Source organism: Beta vulgaris, chromosome 3, assembly GCF_026745355.1.
Source record: "Beta vulgaris subsp. vulgaris cultivar EL10 chromosome 3, EL10.2, whole genome shotgun sequence".
NCBI lineage: Eukaryota > Viridiplantae > Streptophyta > Magnoliopsida > Caryophyllales > Amaranthaceae > Beta > Beta vulgaris.
Window position 1 is genome coordinate 19,563,463 of NC_079204.1, and position 17,631 is coordinate 19,581,093.

The 17,631-nt window shown below is 35.7% G+C and overlaps 2 protein-coding genes and 2 long non-coding RNA genes across 4 annotated transcripts; all 4 read left to right on the plus strand.

Annotated features, from left to right (window-relative positions):
- Positions 1-2,733: 2,733 nt before the first annotated feature.
- Positions 2,734-4,672, plus strand: LOC125491544 (uncharacterized). The gene is made up of 3 exons (XR_007272590.2): positions 2,734-3,158; positions 3,756-3,819; positions 4,569-4,672. It is a non-coding gene; the product is annotated as an uncharacterized LOC125491544 (long non-coding RNA).
- Positions 4,673-5,370: 698 nt separating this feature from the next.
- On the plus strand, positions 5,371-6,209 carry LOC130589394 (uncharacterized). Its single transcript, XM_057393317.1, has 2 exons — positions 5,371-5,521; positions 5,632-6,209. Exons 1-2 carry the CDS (start codon positions 5,371-5,373, stop codon positions 6,207-6,209), a joined length of 729 nt encoding a protein of 242 aa, XP_057249300.1.
- A 214-nt stretch (positions 6,210-6,423) lies between these two features.
- LOC130590770 (uncharacterized) lies at positions 6,424-7,302 on the plus strand. The gene is made up of 2 exons (XM_057393318.1): positions 6,424-6,751; positions 6,833-7,302. Exons 1-2 carry the CDS (start codon positions 6,424-6,426, stop codon positions 7,300-7,302), a joined length of 798 nt encoding a protein of 265 aa, XP_057249301.1.
- Positions 7,303-10,274: 2,972 nt separating this feature from the next.
- On the plus strand, positions 10,275-12,755 carry LOC125496006 (uncharacterized). Its single transcript, XR_007272592.2, has 3 exons — positions 10,275-10,464; positions 11,061-11,123; positions 11,876-12,755. It is a non-coding gene; the product is annotated as an uncharacterized LOC125496006 (long non-coding RNA).
- The last annotated feature ends 4,876 nt before the right edge of the window (positions 12,756-17,631 follow it).

Below are 17,631 nucleotides of genomic sequence, written 5' to 3' on the forward strand. Positions count from 1 at the left end.
CTAGTGGTCGAGGTTGTTTCTTCTTGCTGGGCCCAATAAGTTTTTCCTCGTAAAATCCCTTGTATTCCTTTAGCTTGTTTATTTGTTTAAGTTTGAAACTTCGCAAAAAGTTACGTTTATTTCTACACATGCAATTAACCCCCCTCTTGTATTGTTCCTAGTAAAATAACAGAGATTACTTATTCCTCGAACTGAAAAGAGGAATGAAGTGGGTCTATTAGATATGTACCACATCCAAATGAACTTCCCTTATTTGTTTATCCAACATCTAACTCACTGCATTGAGAATTACTGTGTTGTTGGCTATGGTGCTTTAATCAACTCTTTTATTTCTCACTTTAAAGTCAAGACTACTGGTTAGCCTAACTTGGGCATAAGACAAGGTAATATTTTAAATGAAAAGACTTTGTATGGTTTGGGCCTCTCTGTCCAAGATGGGGTGTTGACACAAGGGAGGATTGCTTCCACTTCCTCTCAAAAGAGGAAACTGCCAAAGGCAGTAGAAGAGGAACATGTGGCAGTAATTTTGGAGGAACAAGTTCTTGCCCCTATTGAACCAAAGGAACAGCCACCTAAGAGGCGCAAAACTATTGCCAAAAAGCCTACAGGCAAAGTTCTAGGTTGCGGATTACCAAAACTACACTTGTTCCTTCCAATGAGGACTCACCTTTAGTCCTATTGGATGAAGAGGAACTTCCTACCCACACACCTAAGAAACCAACTCCTCCATCCTCACCAAAAATACCAATAATACTCACTACCATTCCTTCCATCTCTCCCTCCTCCTTCTCTGTTCCTTCCAGCTTTGAACAGATCAGGGTTGAGATGAGTAAACCAAATCCTTTCTCCTCTACATCCACTGACCTTCCACCACAACCACATTTTCTTCATTCCCTTTACACCACCATATCATCTTATGTTTCTCCCAAAGGAACAGAGAAACCATCCCAAGAAAACACCCCAACTCCTCCACCTAAACCACCTACTGACTTTGGTTCTAAGGGAAAGGAGCAGGTTCCTTCGAATGATTTTAGTTGGGTTAATGAAGTGTGTCTCCCTACTCAACATATAATCAAGTTCTACAACCATCTTCATTGGACTTTGGACGATAAAGCAGATAAGATGATGAGTTTGATGAAAGTCCTTAGTGATACGGTGATAGAATAACAGAAGAACATGGAGATAATGGCCCGAGCAATTAACACTTTGAAGCAACAACTTGATGGGCATCATGAGGAGGTGATGAAGAAGCTGGAAGAATTGATTGAAGAAGAAGCAATAGAAGAACACAACTCCCCTTCCATCTCTAATGTCTAGTTCTTGTTTCTTTTAAAGGAACATGGACTCTCAGCTTTTGTTTCGTTTCTTTTCTCCTTTCTCTCTTTTGTACTTTAATGGAACAAGTGCTATAAATATAATGACTTTTGTTATATTTGTCTTAATTTGTGATTTGAATGCATATTTTCTTACTTGGAATGGCTTTCATGTGATTGATGTTTGAGCAAGTCTACATTTTGAAATTCTTAACTTAACCATTGTTTTTGGTGCATGTTAATGGTTTCAAGGTCTTGTAAATCTCAGTCTTCCCTAAATCACCAAAAGTTTGATTTTTTTTATGATAAAAAAAGGGGGAAATGATACCAGGAACAAACTTATAAGTTGAAATTTTTAAAAATGAAAGAATGAAAACTATAAATCCTTAATCTGCCTTAATTAAATTATATAAAGTATTATTTTATATTTTTCATTCTCTTATGTTATTTTTTGTTCCCTTAGTTTGTAACTTTGTAGTCATCATCAAAAAGGGAAAAATCGTTGAATCCTAATTTTGATGATGACAAAGGAACAAAGATGCAAACTAAGTATTGGACTAACAAGTTATTTAAGTGAATAATGAATTTCAAGGTAGCAATTAATGGAACAAAGAGAATACTAAGTCAAAGAAGAAATCAAGTTTGTATTTTGAAGACTAAGTGAAGATGTTCAAAGATTTGATACTGGAGAAGCATTGGAGCAAAAAGACCAAAGCGAAGGTTTTTTTTGTTTCTATTAATGTAAAAGAACGAATAAGAATGGTAAAGAAATGTGACAATTTAAAATGAGAATGAGCGTTTGTTCCTTTATAAGGAACAGACGAACTAGCTTTGTCATAATAAGTTAAAGGAACAAACTATTAAAAGGAACTAGACTTAGGATGAAGCGGTACAACAGTTTAATTATGTCTGTTGAATTTATGCCTAGATTCTAGGTAACCGTTTTATTTAAGTAAAAATATGATTTTAAGGAAAATCTTATTAAGGAAAAGATTTTATAAAGAAAATAAATATTCTTTTTGGTTTTATGGAAAATAATTTTGAAAATAATTTTTTGGTAAAAGAATTTTATTTTGGTTTTAATAAATAATTTTTTTTATTTTATTTAAATCAGATTTTATAATTACTGCTTTAAGTGGTTGCTAAAAGTAAGAGAACAATAACATGTTTATCTCTCACGTTTAATAGTGATTATGGAGATCATGGGTTTAAGGAGGAACATGTTCCTCGGGGTAAGTAACATCATGGGATAATGGTTTTATCACTAACACATGTTTTAATCCCACGTTCTAAGTTATCACCACTATAAATACTAGTGTTTAATCAAGTTCTAGTTTATGTCTGACTGAGTAATTTAGTGAGTTTAACTAAACAAAGTGTCAGTGCCTTCATTCTCTCATAAATGTTGTAACACCCCAGTTTTTGAGAATATAATAAATATTTATTCTACTGAAAATAAATTATTTCTTTTAATCATTTCATATTTAATATTTTTATGTAGGAATTATTTTTTAAAGAATATATCTATATAAATATAAATGTTTATGAATTTAGTGGGTTTAGTGAAGAGTTTAAGTATTAATAAAGAAAGGTTATACATTTATATAGTTATTTGGAAAAAAGGAAAGGAGTAGTATTCATGTTAAAAAGGAAAGGGGGAAAATAAAAGAATAAGAAAAGAAAAGAAGGAAACCTACGTTATATCGGTTCTTCCATCTTCATTCTCACTATCAAACACTCACAATCTTCATCACACAAGAACACTACCATCTTCAACCTCTCTATCTTTCCGGCGCCTCAACTACAACACAAACTTTTTTCACCATTAATCTTCCATAGTAGTGGGTAAGTTAAGTTCCTAATTAATTTTAGTTTTCTCAAAGTTTATGAAGTTAGGGTTTTTTATAATTGAAATTGAATTGGGGGTTTTTGATTGTGAATGTTTGGTGTAGTTTGATTTAGTGAGATTGTTTCATGATAATTATGAGTTTATGAACAAGACTTGGAATTCGTAGAAATCACAGGTCAGTTTCGTAATTCATGTTTTTCAACAGTTTCCGGGCGTTTTTCACAAAAATACTATTTCACAAAAGTTGTTCATATCGAAATTCTACTCAAGCTAGGCTCAAGAAACGCTTGATTCGGAGTTTGAATGAGTAAGTTATGCCCAATTTAATTTTCTGCTGAAATTAATAAATCTAGTTTCGAGTGTTTTAAGTTTGAATGTTTTTCCTAATGGATTTTAAGTATCTAAATATATATCATGAATCTTAGGTGTTGGTTTTATATAAACTAAGAGAGATTTTAGTATTGTTAGTATGAGTTAGTTATGTCATTTGAAGTGAGGCTCATAGTTTATAAAACTAGAGTTAAGCAAAGCTCATTAACTAGTTAAGCCAAGTCTATCATTACTTAATGAGTACATATATGTTTATATTGTAGATTCCGATTTCATTGAGGAGCCGTATTGACTGCTTGACATAGTTGATTTGCTGTATTTTAAAAGGTAAGATTTCTTACTAAAACTTTTGTAGTTAGAGAAAGTTTTGAAGAGGTATGTATCTCATTTTGTTGGAAGTGGTTTAAAAGGAGGATGTTCCTCCATTATTAGAAAGTTTTGTCGGTAAGGGAGAGTTCCTCCAAAGATAAAGATGTTGGTTTTCGAACGACAAATCGAAAGGTAAAGGAAAGTTTATAGAAAGAGTATATTAAATAGTTTTGTGTTTTTAAAATTGTGGGGATTGCATGTGTGGCATCTCAAAGAATGGAACTTTGTCGGGTTTGGCTCGATCTTATAGAATAGTTTGTGGGGGTACGTTGATCAGTACCTCGGACTCTGATCTTCTGCTACGGTTTGGCCGTTTGTAGGGTGTGCACACTAGGATCTTTGTCTTAGTTTTATCCGGAGGGCCTAGCTAGCCCAATGGAAATAAAAGTTGTTCCATTCTCAAGATTTATAACTTTGAGACTTTTAATATATTTTGTGAAAGAAAAAGGAAAGAAAAGAATTGGTTTCAAAAGGAAAAAGGAAAGAAAAGAATTGGTTTCAAAAAGAAAAAAAAAGAATGTATACGTTTTGGAAAGAAATACAAAGAAAGGAAAATGGGTTTTATAAAGTTGTATTTAGTATTATGTTTTGAAAGTAAATGATTTGTAGGATATGTTTGTTATATCCTACCCGCATATATGTTTGGCTTCTTAGTATGAAATCTTGCTCAGCCAGTTTGGCTGATGCTACATGCCTGATATATGCAGGTACATGAAGATTTGCAAGTGGGGTGTGGGCTGAGAGCAACGTTCCACTAACTTAGTTGAAATATAGTAGTTCTATTTCCGCTGCACTATATATATATATATATATATATATATATATATATATAATTATATATTATTATATATATATATAAAATATATATATATCATCATTTTGGAACTTAAGGTTGTAAATATTAATTACTTAAATTTACAGTTGGATTGTAATAGTTTAATTTAGTTGTTGCTTTAACATTAATTCAGTTAGGTAGTTATCCTTAACGGTTGTTCCTGCAATAACCGTGGAATAACACTTTTGGATTTTGGGTACTTATGCATGGATGTATTGATTTTTGAGCTGGATAAGGATTTGTAGAACTTGGTTTGCTGGATTATTGATACAGGTTTATAATCTGGACGAGAGTCCTAAATTGAATTTTAGGCAGTCCATATTTCAGACGGAGCTCTGCCGAATTTTCTGTAGAATTTTGATATTATTTAATTTAATTAGCAACTCGAAATTCAGGGGTGTTATAGTTGGTATCAGAGCCTAGGTTTATAAATGACTGGGTTAAAATAAAGATTATAGGAAAATAAATAAAATCTTGACAAGCGTGGTGAGGTAGTGTGATGGGCTATACACGGGAAGTGTATATGTTGTGCTATTTGTTTATTTATATTAAAGTCGACAAAAGTGTTACATTATCCCAATATCGAGCTATGTTCTCTTACCTTGTGTAGTGCTCAGAAGATGCATAGACGTCAAAGGACCAAGCCATCAAGAATGAGCGCTTTTATGCGCCAAATGGCTGAGTCTAATAAAGCTATGAGCGAGGCTGTTCAGTCACTTGCTGAAGCACGAGCTGCTACTAGTACAAGCAAAGCAGCTACGACAGAAATTGCTGCTGTTCATAAAGAAAATGATGAGAAGAAGCCGCCCAAATATGATGGAAAGGGTGATCCAGTGAAGATGGAGAATTGGATCAGGGAGTTTGACAAGATCTTTGTCACCCTCCAGGTCCCCGAAGAAATGAGAGTTGACTTGCGGCTTACCATCTCATCGAAGATGCTGATATTTGGTGGACCAACCACAAAGATAATTTGACTACCAAAGTCACATATGATGAGGATGGTTATGAGGAGGTGGAGACAACAGAATTTGGTTGGAAGGAGTTCAAGAAGGCACTACGTGCCGAGTTCTTTCCGCCTCATATGAAGAAAAGGAAGAGAATAGAATTTGAGAAGTTTGAGCAAGGAGATATGTCGGTTCAAGACTTTTATACTAAATACTTAGAGTTGTCTCGTTTCGTACCTGAATTGGTTCCAAACGAGCAAGAAAGAGCTCAGAAGTTTGAGGAAAAACTTGATGTAAATCTCCTTAGCCACATGGGAGCTGGTGACTTCACGACTTTAAAAGATGTTTATGCTCGTGCCAGTAATGCTGAAAGAATTGAGGAGAGAAGGAAGGCCGCAGTGAAGATGAAAGCTCCTGCAAAGGAAGATATCCCACACTTTGACAAGGGCAATAATTTCAGCCAGGATAGGAGTAGAAATTATGACAATCGGGGTTCTAAGGGAAACTTCGGTAAAGGGGCCCAAGTCAGCAGGCCTCTAGGAGTGCTAGAGTTCGTTTACGCCCCGTAGCCAAGCAGAGGGCATCTCAATTCCAGAAGTCAGGAGTCCTTCGTCGTTATTCTGTAAGAAATGTGATAAGAACCATCCAGGAAGAGATTGTAAAGGCAATAAGGTAGCATGTAACTATTGTGGGAAGGAGGCGCACAGGGCTTATGAATGTTTCTCCAACCCAGATGCAACGGTTGGTCGAAATAACGAGTTGTTGAGGAGACCCCAGATTAGTATGGCTAGTAATCGGCCAGTTACTTCTGCTCCAAGTACCACTGTTCCAAGACGTAGTGCTGGAACAGCTAATGCTGCTTATGTTCAAAGAGGCCCCGAGAAGAAGAATTTGGGCAACCTAAATCACCTTAAACAAGCGGATGTGGATAACAACCAGGGTAATGCAATGACTGGTACTTTCTCTATCCATTCTATACCTGCTTACGTGCTATTTGATTCAGGTGCATCACATTCATTTATATCAGAAACTTTTATAGAAAGGTTAAACTTGAAGAATGTCACACCTTGTGAGGCTGATATCTCTATTCCTTCTGGTCTAAGTGTAACGTGTAATAGTTAGTACCTAGATGTTCCTATAGCTTATGGTGAAACTACTCTATCTGCTGATTTAATAGCATTTCCTTTGAAAGATTTTGATGTAATATTAGGGATGGATTGGTTAGAAAAGTACAAAGCCAAGATTGATTGTCCGAAACAGGAAGTCACAATAGAGAGTCATAAGGGCGTCCATGTGCTTTATAGTCGTCGTCCTGTGAAGATCATTTCTGCCCTTACTCTAAAGTCTTATTTGAGAAAGGGATGCCCTATGTACCTTTGTCATATTCATGATACGAGCAAGGAAAGACCAGAGCTCATAGATGTTCCAATTGTGAATGAGTATCAAGATGTGTTTCCGAATGATATTGATCTTAACATGCCTCCGAAGCATGATGTTGAGTTCAACATTGATTTGGTACCTGGAACGGGACCTATATCTAAGCCACCTTATCGGATGGCGCCTGCTGAAGTGAAAGAGTTGAAAACTCAGTTAGAAGAATTATGGATAAAGGCTATATACGGCCTAGTGTGTCCCCTTGGGGTGCACCAGTTCTGTTCGTGAAAAAGAAGGATGGTACCCTACGATTATGCATTGATTACAGAGAACTCAATAATGTTTCTTCATCAGGTTGGTCAATGGACGAGCTATCTTCGAAAAATCCTTCACAAATCTTCTATAATAGCCAGCTAGACCAAGAAAGCTGCGTACTTCAGTCACATTCTTCGAAGTGGACCATTCAGAAACTGCTTGAATTTTGAACGGGTCAACTGAGACACCCTCCTTAGAAATAATATGTCCGAGAAAAGCAACTTTCTCGAGCCAAAATTGACACTTGGAAAATTTTGCATACAACTGATTTTCTCTCAACACTTGCAACACCCTCGAGGTGCTCTTCATGTTCACTCTCATTCTTTGAGTAAATCAGTATATCATCAATAAACACCACAACAAATTTATCCAGATAAGCTCTAAATACTCTATTCATCAAGTCCATGAACACTGCTGGAGCGTTAGTCAACCCAAAGGGCATAACTGTAAACTCATAGTGTCCATATCGAGTGCGGAAAGCTGTCTTTGGAATATCTTTATCTGCAACTCGAAGCTGATGGTAACCCGATCGTAAGTCGATCTTAGAAAACACTCAATGCTTCGAGACAATTAAAAGTTCATGAGATGAATTGCCCTACTCATGATCTTGAATTGGCAGCAGTCATCTTTACGCTGAAGATTTGACGTCATTATTTACTTGGCAATTCATTCCGAATATTTTCAGATCATAAGAGTCTCAAGTACATTTTCACGCAAAAGGAGCTGAATATGAGACAAAGGAGGTGGTTAGAGCTAATTAAGGATTACGACATGGAAATTCAATACCATGAAGGAAAGGCTAATGTTGTTGCTGATGCACTTAGTAGGAAAACTGTCCACTCTTTGCATACGATGCTTTCGAGGAGGTTACTTAGAGATGAGTTTCAGAATTTCGGTGTACAACTTGTTCGAGTTGGGGCTCAACTTAGCTCCCTTACACTACGCCCAGATGTATATGATGAGATCAAGGAAAACCAAGCTAATGATACACTTTTGAAGAAGAAGATAGATGAGGTCCGAGACACTGAGGACGCTTACTTCAAGGTCCATACGGATGGTAGTATGCGCTATAAAGGTCGGTGGTGTGTTCCTGACATCCCAGACCTAAAGAAGAGAATCTTACATGAAGCTCATATGACTCCATATTCGGTACATTCAGGAGGTGACAAGTTATACAAGGATCTTAAAATCACCTTTTGGTGGCCTTACATGAAACAACAAGTCGCCGAGTTTGTTTCCAAGTGCTTGACTTGCCAAAAGGTCAAGTTTGAACACAAGAGACCTCAAGGCGAGATTCAACCCCTAGAGATCCCAGAGTGGAAGTGGGGCTCATTTCCATGGACTTTATCTCTGGACTTCCGAGAACGCCAAGTGGTAATAACATGATTTGGGTCATTGTGGACCGCCTCACCAAGTGTGCTCACTTTATACCGATGAAGGATACATGGAAACACCAAAAGCTAGCAGATGCCTATAGGAAGAATGTGTTACGATTGCACGGTGTGCCGAAGGATATTGTTTCTGATAGAGATAGTAGATTTTATCTAACTTTGGCTAAAGCTTCAGAAGCTTTAGGAACACAATTGAAAATGAGTACCGCTTTCCATCCTGCTACAGATGGACAAACAGAGCGGACAATCCAGACACTTGAAGACATGTTGAGGCATGTGCCTTAGAGTTCCAGGGCTCGTGGGAAGATAGACTTGACTTGATAGAGTTCTCATATAATAACAGTCATCATACTTCAATTGGGATGTCCCCATATGAAGCCTTGTATGGTCGGAAGTGTCGTAGTCCTCTTTGTTGGAATGACATTAGTGAAGCTTGCGTTCTTGGTCCTGAAATGATCCAAGAAACTGTGGAACAGGTGAAATTGATACAACAGAAAATGAAAGCAGCACAAGATAGACAGAAAAGTTATGCAGATAAATACCGACGACATGCGGAGTTTGAAGTCGGTGAGAAAGTCCTGCTGAGAGTCTCTCCTATGAAGGGAGTGATGCGGTTCGGGGTGAAGGGCAAGTTAAGCCCTAAGTTTATTGGACCATATGAAATTCTGGAGAGGGTAGGTGAAGTTGCCTACAGATTGGCATTGCCTCCGGAAATAGCCCGAGTTCATAATGTCTTTCACATCTCTCAGCTTCGTCGGTACATTAGTGATCCTTCACATGTACTAAAACCCGAGGAATTACCTTTAGAGGATAACTTGTCATATATAGAGGTTCCAATGAAGATCCTTGATAGTAAAGTTCGAGCCACTCGGAATGGAGAAGTTAAACTAGTGTAGGTATTGTGGTCGAACCACAAGGACGATGAACTTAGTTGGGAATCCGAAGATGCGATGCGAGCTCAATATCCCCACCTATTTCAATAGGTACGCTTTTAGTTACGAGGACGTAACTAATTTTTTTAGGGAGGGTGGAATTAGTATGATTTCTTAGTATGTTAGGACGTGTTTGACTTGTATTAAGAGTTGGATTCTACTTGAAAGTTATTGCATGTTGATAATGTGCTAGCATGATAGTTTTGTGGAAGTTTGATAATATATAGGTATTATCCTTTGTACTTTAATAATAGATAGTTGGCTTAATATATAAAGTTAATAAGCTAAGGTTTTGAAAAATGATCGGATTTTATCTACGAGCTTAAGAATAGTTTGAAGTTTCGAGGACGAAACTTATTTTAAGGGGGGTAGATTGTAACACCCCAGTTTTTGAGAATATAATAAATATTTATTCTACTGAAAATAAATTATTTCTTTTAATATTTCATATTTAATATTTTTATGTAGGAATTATTTTAAAATATAATATATAAAATAAATGTTTATGAATTTAGTGGGTTTAGTTGAAGAGTTTAAGTATTAATAAAGAAAGGTTATATCATTTATATAGTTATTTGGAGAAAAGGAAAGAGTAGTATTCATGTATAAAAAGGAAAAAATAAAAGAATAAGAAAAGAAAAGAAAAGAAAAGAAGGAAACCTACGTTATATCGGTTCTTCCATCTTCATTCTCACTATCAAACACTCACAATCTTCATCACACAAGAACACTACCATCTTCAACCTCTCTATCTTTCCGGCGCCTCAACTACAACACAAACTTTCTTCACCATTAATCTTCCATAGTAGTGGGTAAGTTAAGTTCCTATTTAATTTTAGTTTTCTCAAAGTTTATGAAGTTAGGGTTTTTTATAATTGAAATTGAATTGGGGGTTTTTGATTGTGAATGTTTGGTGTAGTTTGATTTATTGAGATTGTTTCATGATAATTATGAGTTTATGAACAAGACTTGAAATTCGTAGAAATCACAGGTCAGTTTCGTAATTCATGTTTTTCAACAGTTTCCGGGCGTTTTTCGCAAAAATACTATTTCACAAAAGTTGTTCATATCGAAATTCTACTCAAGTTAGGCTCAAGAAACGCTTGATTCGGAGTTCAAATGAGGAAGTTATGCCCATTTTAATTTTCTGTTGAAATTAATAAATCTAGTTTCGAGTGTTTTAAGTTTGAATGTTTTTCCTAATGGATTTTAAGTATCTAAATATATATCATGAATCTTAGGTGTTGGTTTTATATAAACTAAGAGAGATTTAGTATTGTTAGTATGAGTTAGTTATGTCATTTGAAGTGAGGCTCATAGTTTATAAAACTAGAGTTAAGCAAAGCTCATTAACTAGTTAAGCCAAGTCTATCATTACTTAATGAGTACATATATGTTTATATTGTAGATTCCGATTTCATTGAGGAGCGTATTGACTGCTTGACATAGTTGATTTGCTGTATTTTAAAAGGTAAGATTTCTTACTAAAACTTTTGTAGTTAGAGAATAGTTTTGAAGAGGTATGTATCTCATTTTGTTGGAAGTGGTTTAAAAAGGAGGATGTTCCTCCATTATTAGAAAGTTTGTTGGTAAGGGAGGATGTTCCTCCAAAGAAAAAGATGTTGGTTTTCGAACCACAAATCGAAAGGTAAAGGAAAGTTTATAGAAAGAGTATATTAAATATTTTGTGTTTTTAAAATTGTGGGGATTGCATGTGTGGCATCTCAAAGAATGGAACTTTGTCGGGTTTGGCTCGATCTTATAGAATAGTTTGTGGGGGTACGTTGATCAGTACCTCGGACTCTGATCTTCTGCTACGGTTTGGCCGTTTGTAGGGTGTGCACACTAGGGATCTTTGTCTTAGTTTTATCCGGAGGGCTAGCTAGCCCAATGGAAATAAAAGTTGTTCCATTCTCAAGATTTATAACTTTGAGACTTTTAATATATTTTGTGAAAGAAAAAGGAAAGAAAAGAATTGGTTTCAAAAGGAAAAAGGAAAGAAAAGAATTGGTTTCAAAAAGAAAAAAAAAAGAATGTATACGTTTTGGAAAGAAATACAAAGAAAGGAAAATGGGTTTTATAAAGTTGTATTTAGTATTATGTTTTGAAAGTAAATGATTTGTAGGATATGTTTGTTATATCCTACCCGCATATATGTTTGGCTTCTTAGTATGAAATATTGCTCAGCCAGTTTGGCTAATACTACATGCCTGATATATGCAGGTACATGAAGATTTGCAAGTGGGGTGTGGGCTGAGAGCAACGTTCCACTAACTTAGTTGAAATATAGTAGTTCTATTTTCCGCTGCACTATATATATATATATATATATATATATATATATATATATATACATCATCATCATCATCATCATTTTGGAACTTAAGGTTGTAAATATTAATTTACTTAAACCTTTACACGTTGGGATTGTAATAGTTTAATTTAGTTGTTGCTTTAACATTAATTCAGTTAGGTAGTTATCCTTAACGGTTGTTCCTGCAATAACCGTGGAATAACACTTTTGGATTTTGGGTACTTATGCATGGATGTATTGATTTTTGAGCTGGATAAGGATCTTGTAGAACTTGGTTTGCTGGATTATTGATACAGGTTTATAATCTGGACGCGATTCCTAAATTGAATTTTAGGCAGTCCATATTTCAGACGGAGCTCTGCCGAATTTTCTGTAGAATTTTGATATTATTTAATTTAATTAGCAACTCGAAATTCAGGGGTGTTATAAATGTCATTTGTTCTTCCCTTTCTTACTCTATTACATTAAGCTATTATTGATCATTGTAATTTTGGTTTTGGGATAAGGGGACTTTGAGTGAAGTTCTGTAAGAGATAAGCTTTGAGTGAAGCGAGTTAAAGTGAGAAAACTTCAAGTGAAGTTGAGAGAAACAACTGTTAAGGGAACGATAATTGTTCAGGAACTTGAGTTTAGGAACTCAAGGTGTGCCTCGTAAGTAACATTAGCTTGTAACAAAGTTGTTTGGCCCAATTAGTGAAAGAGTTGAGTTTAAAATCTCTAGTGGCCGAGGTTGTTTCTTCTTGTTCGGTCAAGAAGTTTTTCCTTGTAAAATCCTTTGTGTTCTTTTAACTTGTTTCTTTGTTTAAGTTTAAAATTCTGCAAAAAGTTAAGTTTATTTCTATACACAATTCATCGCCCGCCCTCGTCTTGTATTGTTCCTAGTGAAATAACACATTTATGTTCTTTTGATGTTCCTATTTGGAATCGTTAAAGAAACCAATGCAACTAAGAAGAATGGACAAGAATCCACTATTTGAAATAAAACTAAATTAACAAAAATAAAGATTATAGCCTTTAGGTTATTCTATGTTAGACAGCCAATGACATAAATGGGGTAAAAGAGTTAAAAAAAAAACGGCTACAAACTAGTGTGAACATATTTATTGTCTTTTGAGTTACTCTATATTAGGCAACCAACGAGACAAAAGTTTGAGAGGTAAAAAAGTAAAAAAAAAATGACTATACAATAGTGTGAATACATGTATTGCAACTTAAACTAATGAGCAAATTAGTAAATAAATTACACTATGCATGAAAAGATTCAAAATAGGAACATCTTGAAATTTTCCAATTGAAAATACAAGAACAACAAAAGAAAATGAAGAAATATATTCGTTTATTGCTTGTTTTTTTAAATATATATGTAAAATAAATGTTACATGATCGTTTTATTGAGTTGAAATATTTTGCAGGTAAGAGTTTAAATCGCTTGAGTTTTTATTTCCTAAAGATAAAAGAAATTTGAAATAAAGTACTACAATAACTTTTACTAGTTTATCATATATTTCCTCCGTTTCTAAATAAGTGCAACATTTGCATAGTGTTTACTATTCACAGTTTAAACTTTAATTAACTTTGGTGATTTACATTTTAGGAAAAACATAGTCATGTGGGATCTTGTTAGATTCGTCTGAATGTGAATTTTTTTAATATCAACTTTTTATAATTTTTACTTATTGATAATTGAAGATAGTAATAGTTAAAATAATGCATTGACAAACGTGAAAACAAGAAGTGTTACACTTATTTAGAAACGGAGGAAGTATTATATTTGAGCATTTGACACAATAATACTTCTATATGCATATAGTTGTACTTATTCAATGCCTTGATTAAGAGGCTTTCCAAATTAGGAGGGAAACTTAATAGCCTTTGGAGGGATAACCAAATGTAGTGGCTTCTACTCTTTTTTTTGTTTGTTTGACGAGATTAGTGGCTTCTACTTTTTTTTTTTTTTTTTTTTGTTTGACGAGATTAGTGGCTTCTACTTTACTATATTACTCTTTTTGTCTCAAAATATAGTTCTCATTTCTCTATTTTTACGGTAATTTATGCAAGTAAAATTTAAGAGGGATAATAAATATTTTTTCGGTTTTTTCACCATATACCCCTGACAAATTTTTTTTTGCACCGTATACCCTTTCAACTTTCCAAATTCATCATATACCCCTCACTTTTCGAAAAATACATCAACTTACCCTTTTGACTAACGGTGTTAGACTTCCGTTAGTTATTAGGCTCTAATCCTCTCCTAATTCTAATTAACTACCTTAACCCTAAATCCTAAATAACCCTAAATTAAAATCAATAACAAACCCTAAAAACCTAATTAACCCTAAAAGCCCACCAGCCCATCACCCACCCCCATCCCACCACCCCACCCCCACCAGCCACCACCCCAGCCGCAACCTTGCCAGCCCACCACCCCACCCCCTCAACCTCGCCCACCCCCACCCTCTCAACCTAAGCCAGCCCACCACCCCCACCCCTCAACCTCGCTCACCCCACCCCCACCCCCTCAACCTCGCCCATCCCACCACCCAGACGCAACTCGCTAGCCCACCACCCCCAACCCACCCCCTCAACCTCGCCCATCCCACCACCTAGACGCAACCTCGCCAGCCCACCACCCTCACCCCCTCAACTTCGCACCTGATTTTCGCAACTGTGAACCCCACCCACCAGATTTTCGCAACTATGAATCCCACCCCACCGGATTTTCGCAACTATGAACCCCACCCCACTGGATTTCTTTTCGTCGGCATTCTAATCGCACCCCCTCAACTTCGCACCTGATTTTCGCAACTGTGAACCCCACCCACCAGATTTTCGCAACTATGAATCCCACCCCACCGGATTTTCGCAACTATGAACCCCACCCCACTGGATTTCTTTTCGTCGGTGTCTGTTTGAGGGGGTATCATCGGTCTCTTTTCGAGGAATCAAGCGTTCGTCGGCGGAGCACAGCCGGTGGGGAATTCCGTCGGCATTCTAATCGCACCCCTGTGTTCGAGGATTCTGGTGTCGGGTTCGTTGCTGAGTCGACTGTCGGTCAATGGGGAGGGGGTGGGGTTGCCGACGAAAGGAGAGGGGGTGGGGTTGCCGGGGAAAGGGGGGTTGCGGCTGGGGTGGGGGGAAGGGTGGTGGGTGGGTGGTTAGGGTAGGTTTAGGGTCAATTAGGGTTAGAGGAAGATTAGGGTAGGGTTTAGGATTAATTAGGCTAGAGAGGGTGAGGGTTTAGGTTAGTTAACTTGAGTTAGGAGGAGATTAGGGATTAATGACTAACGGACGTTAACGCCGTTAGTCATTAAGGGTAAGTTGATGTATTTTTCGAAAAGTGAGGGGTATATGATGAATTTGGAAAGTTGAAAGGGTATACGGTGCAAAAAAAAATTTGTCAGGGGTATATGGTGAAAAAACCGATATTTTTTTGTTTATTTAAATAAATGTTGTATGGAAAAAGATGATTTTAGGAGCGAGAATGCAGAAATAATTGGTGAAAAAGCATTAGTTGTAACATTTTGGTTGAATAAACAAACGAAAAAACAAAATTCAAGAAGCAAATAAATGATGGGATACAATTTTTCTTGACAAATTACGGGACAATGTGGAACTAAATATGGAAATGGGAACTATATTTTGGGACACTCAAAATAGAAATGGGAACTATATTTTGGGACGGGGGGAGTATATAGTACAGACTATAAAGGCTTTCTTTTCAAACTCTTTTTTTTATATTTGCAATCATTTGACTTTCACGCTTGTCAATACATAACTTCAACTATTAATATTTTTAATTAACCGATAAGTAAAAATTATAAAAAATAGATGTTTGAAAAATATGCATTGAGACGAATCTAACAAGATCTCACATGAATATGTTTTTCCTTAACTATACATCACCAAAAATAAACTAAGTACAATTTACGAATAGTAAAAGTCAAACCATTGCAAGTAAAAAGAAAGAGAAAAATAATGAATACTTCCTCCTTTTTTTTTTTTGATAAGTTGGTTTGTATTATACCATATGCTATTATGATATAATACAAACCACCTATTAAAAAAAAGGGAGGAAGTGTTCATTATTTGTGTAGTCCGACAAAGTTACAAGTAGACCAGGTTATTGGACAGGGTAGCCCAATGAATAAAGAGTTAATGTCAAATTTATAGGAATTTTATTGGACATGGCTTTATTAAATAGGGTCATTATGAATAGGGTCATTATAGGATCGATAAAGAAATCCAATAATTTTGAAAAATAAAATTGGTTTTATAAAAACAATTACATATTTGAATTCACGTTCATTTAAACTTACTTTTGGCTCTCTTTGTTCCTTGTTTTTCTTGCACGTCTGTCGACCCGCCCATTATCGACCCGTTACCCATTTGGCCCGACCCGCTATCAATCCTTTGTGAGACGTCCCTCTTATAACCCGACCCATACTGATCCTGACCCAACCCAACCCGCCTAATAATCAAGTGTAGTTACAAGTGAAGGATTTTGGAGGGTTGCTCAATTATTTATCCAAATCATGGGTCATTGTCGGTCTTTGTTTTTTCAATTATCTCAGTTTGATATGCATGTGGGGAGGTCTGTTTTAGAATTACAAAACAATTCATGTGGGGGGTGGGATCGGAGATCTGTTTCGAATAAAAGTTCTTATTATTTTAGGGGAGAGGTAACCATGTATTTTAATGTGGAAGATGACTATACCGCTCTACTATGTTCATTAAGCTATTGCATTTGCCAATTATATATGGAGAGGAAAGCCAACGTCTATTTTTAGTTAATTATTTGTGGTCTCTTCAATTGACTTGTCATTAGTCTATGCCCTATGCGGTATTTTGATATGTTGTTTTTTTTATTATAATCAATTTTTGGCTAAGAGCCTAAGAAGATAGTGTGTTATACATTTCAATAGCTTAAGAGTTAAAGACATCTACTATCCTTTGTTTTTATATGACCATTTGTTTCGGTCTTGGTTGTGGTGTGCCATTTTAACGGAGTGATGATTGCAATTTCTTTTGTTCTAGAAAACATATTTCTAATAATCTTATAGCATGGAACATAGTGGCACATTAAAGTGTATAAAGTTCTTTTAAAAGAAGAGTCTCTCAATTGTCTACATGTACCTTTAAAAACATTTTAGAATATCATCAATTATTTGTAGTACACACAATGCTTTTATTTGCAATACTAAGTTTTTGCTCAAGGCAAAGTAAGAACACGAGGACGAAAAAGACATAGCTAAATAGACAACCATTATTGTCAGTGGTGCTTAAATGACAAATGCACCAGTTGATTGTTGCCAGTAAAAGGCATACTACCTCCGTAGTTTTTTAGTTGCAACATTTGCTTTTGTGCCACTATTCATCAACCAACTTTGTTAAACTGGCACGCATCATTATATAATAAAAGACATAGTCAAATAATGTCTTGTTAAATTCGTCTCAATGCGAGGATTCCAATTATCAATTTTTTATAATTTTTACTTACACTTAATAAGAGATATAAACATTTAGAGAAGCGTCTCGCCAAAAGTGAAAAAATATATGATACAACTAAAAAAATACAAAGATAGTATAATTGGATTGCTAGTCTTATTTCTTGGTCGTAGGATAAAAAAGATGAGTCTACATACTCTAGTTGCTCGTCATGGGGATT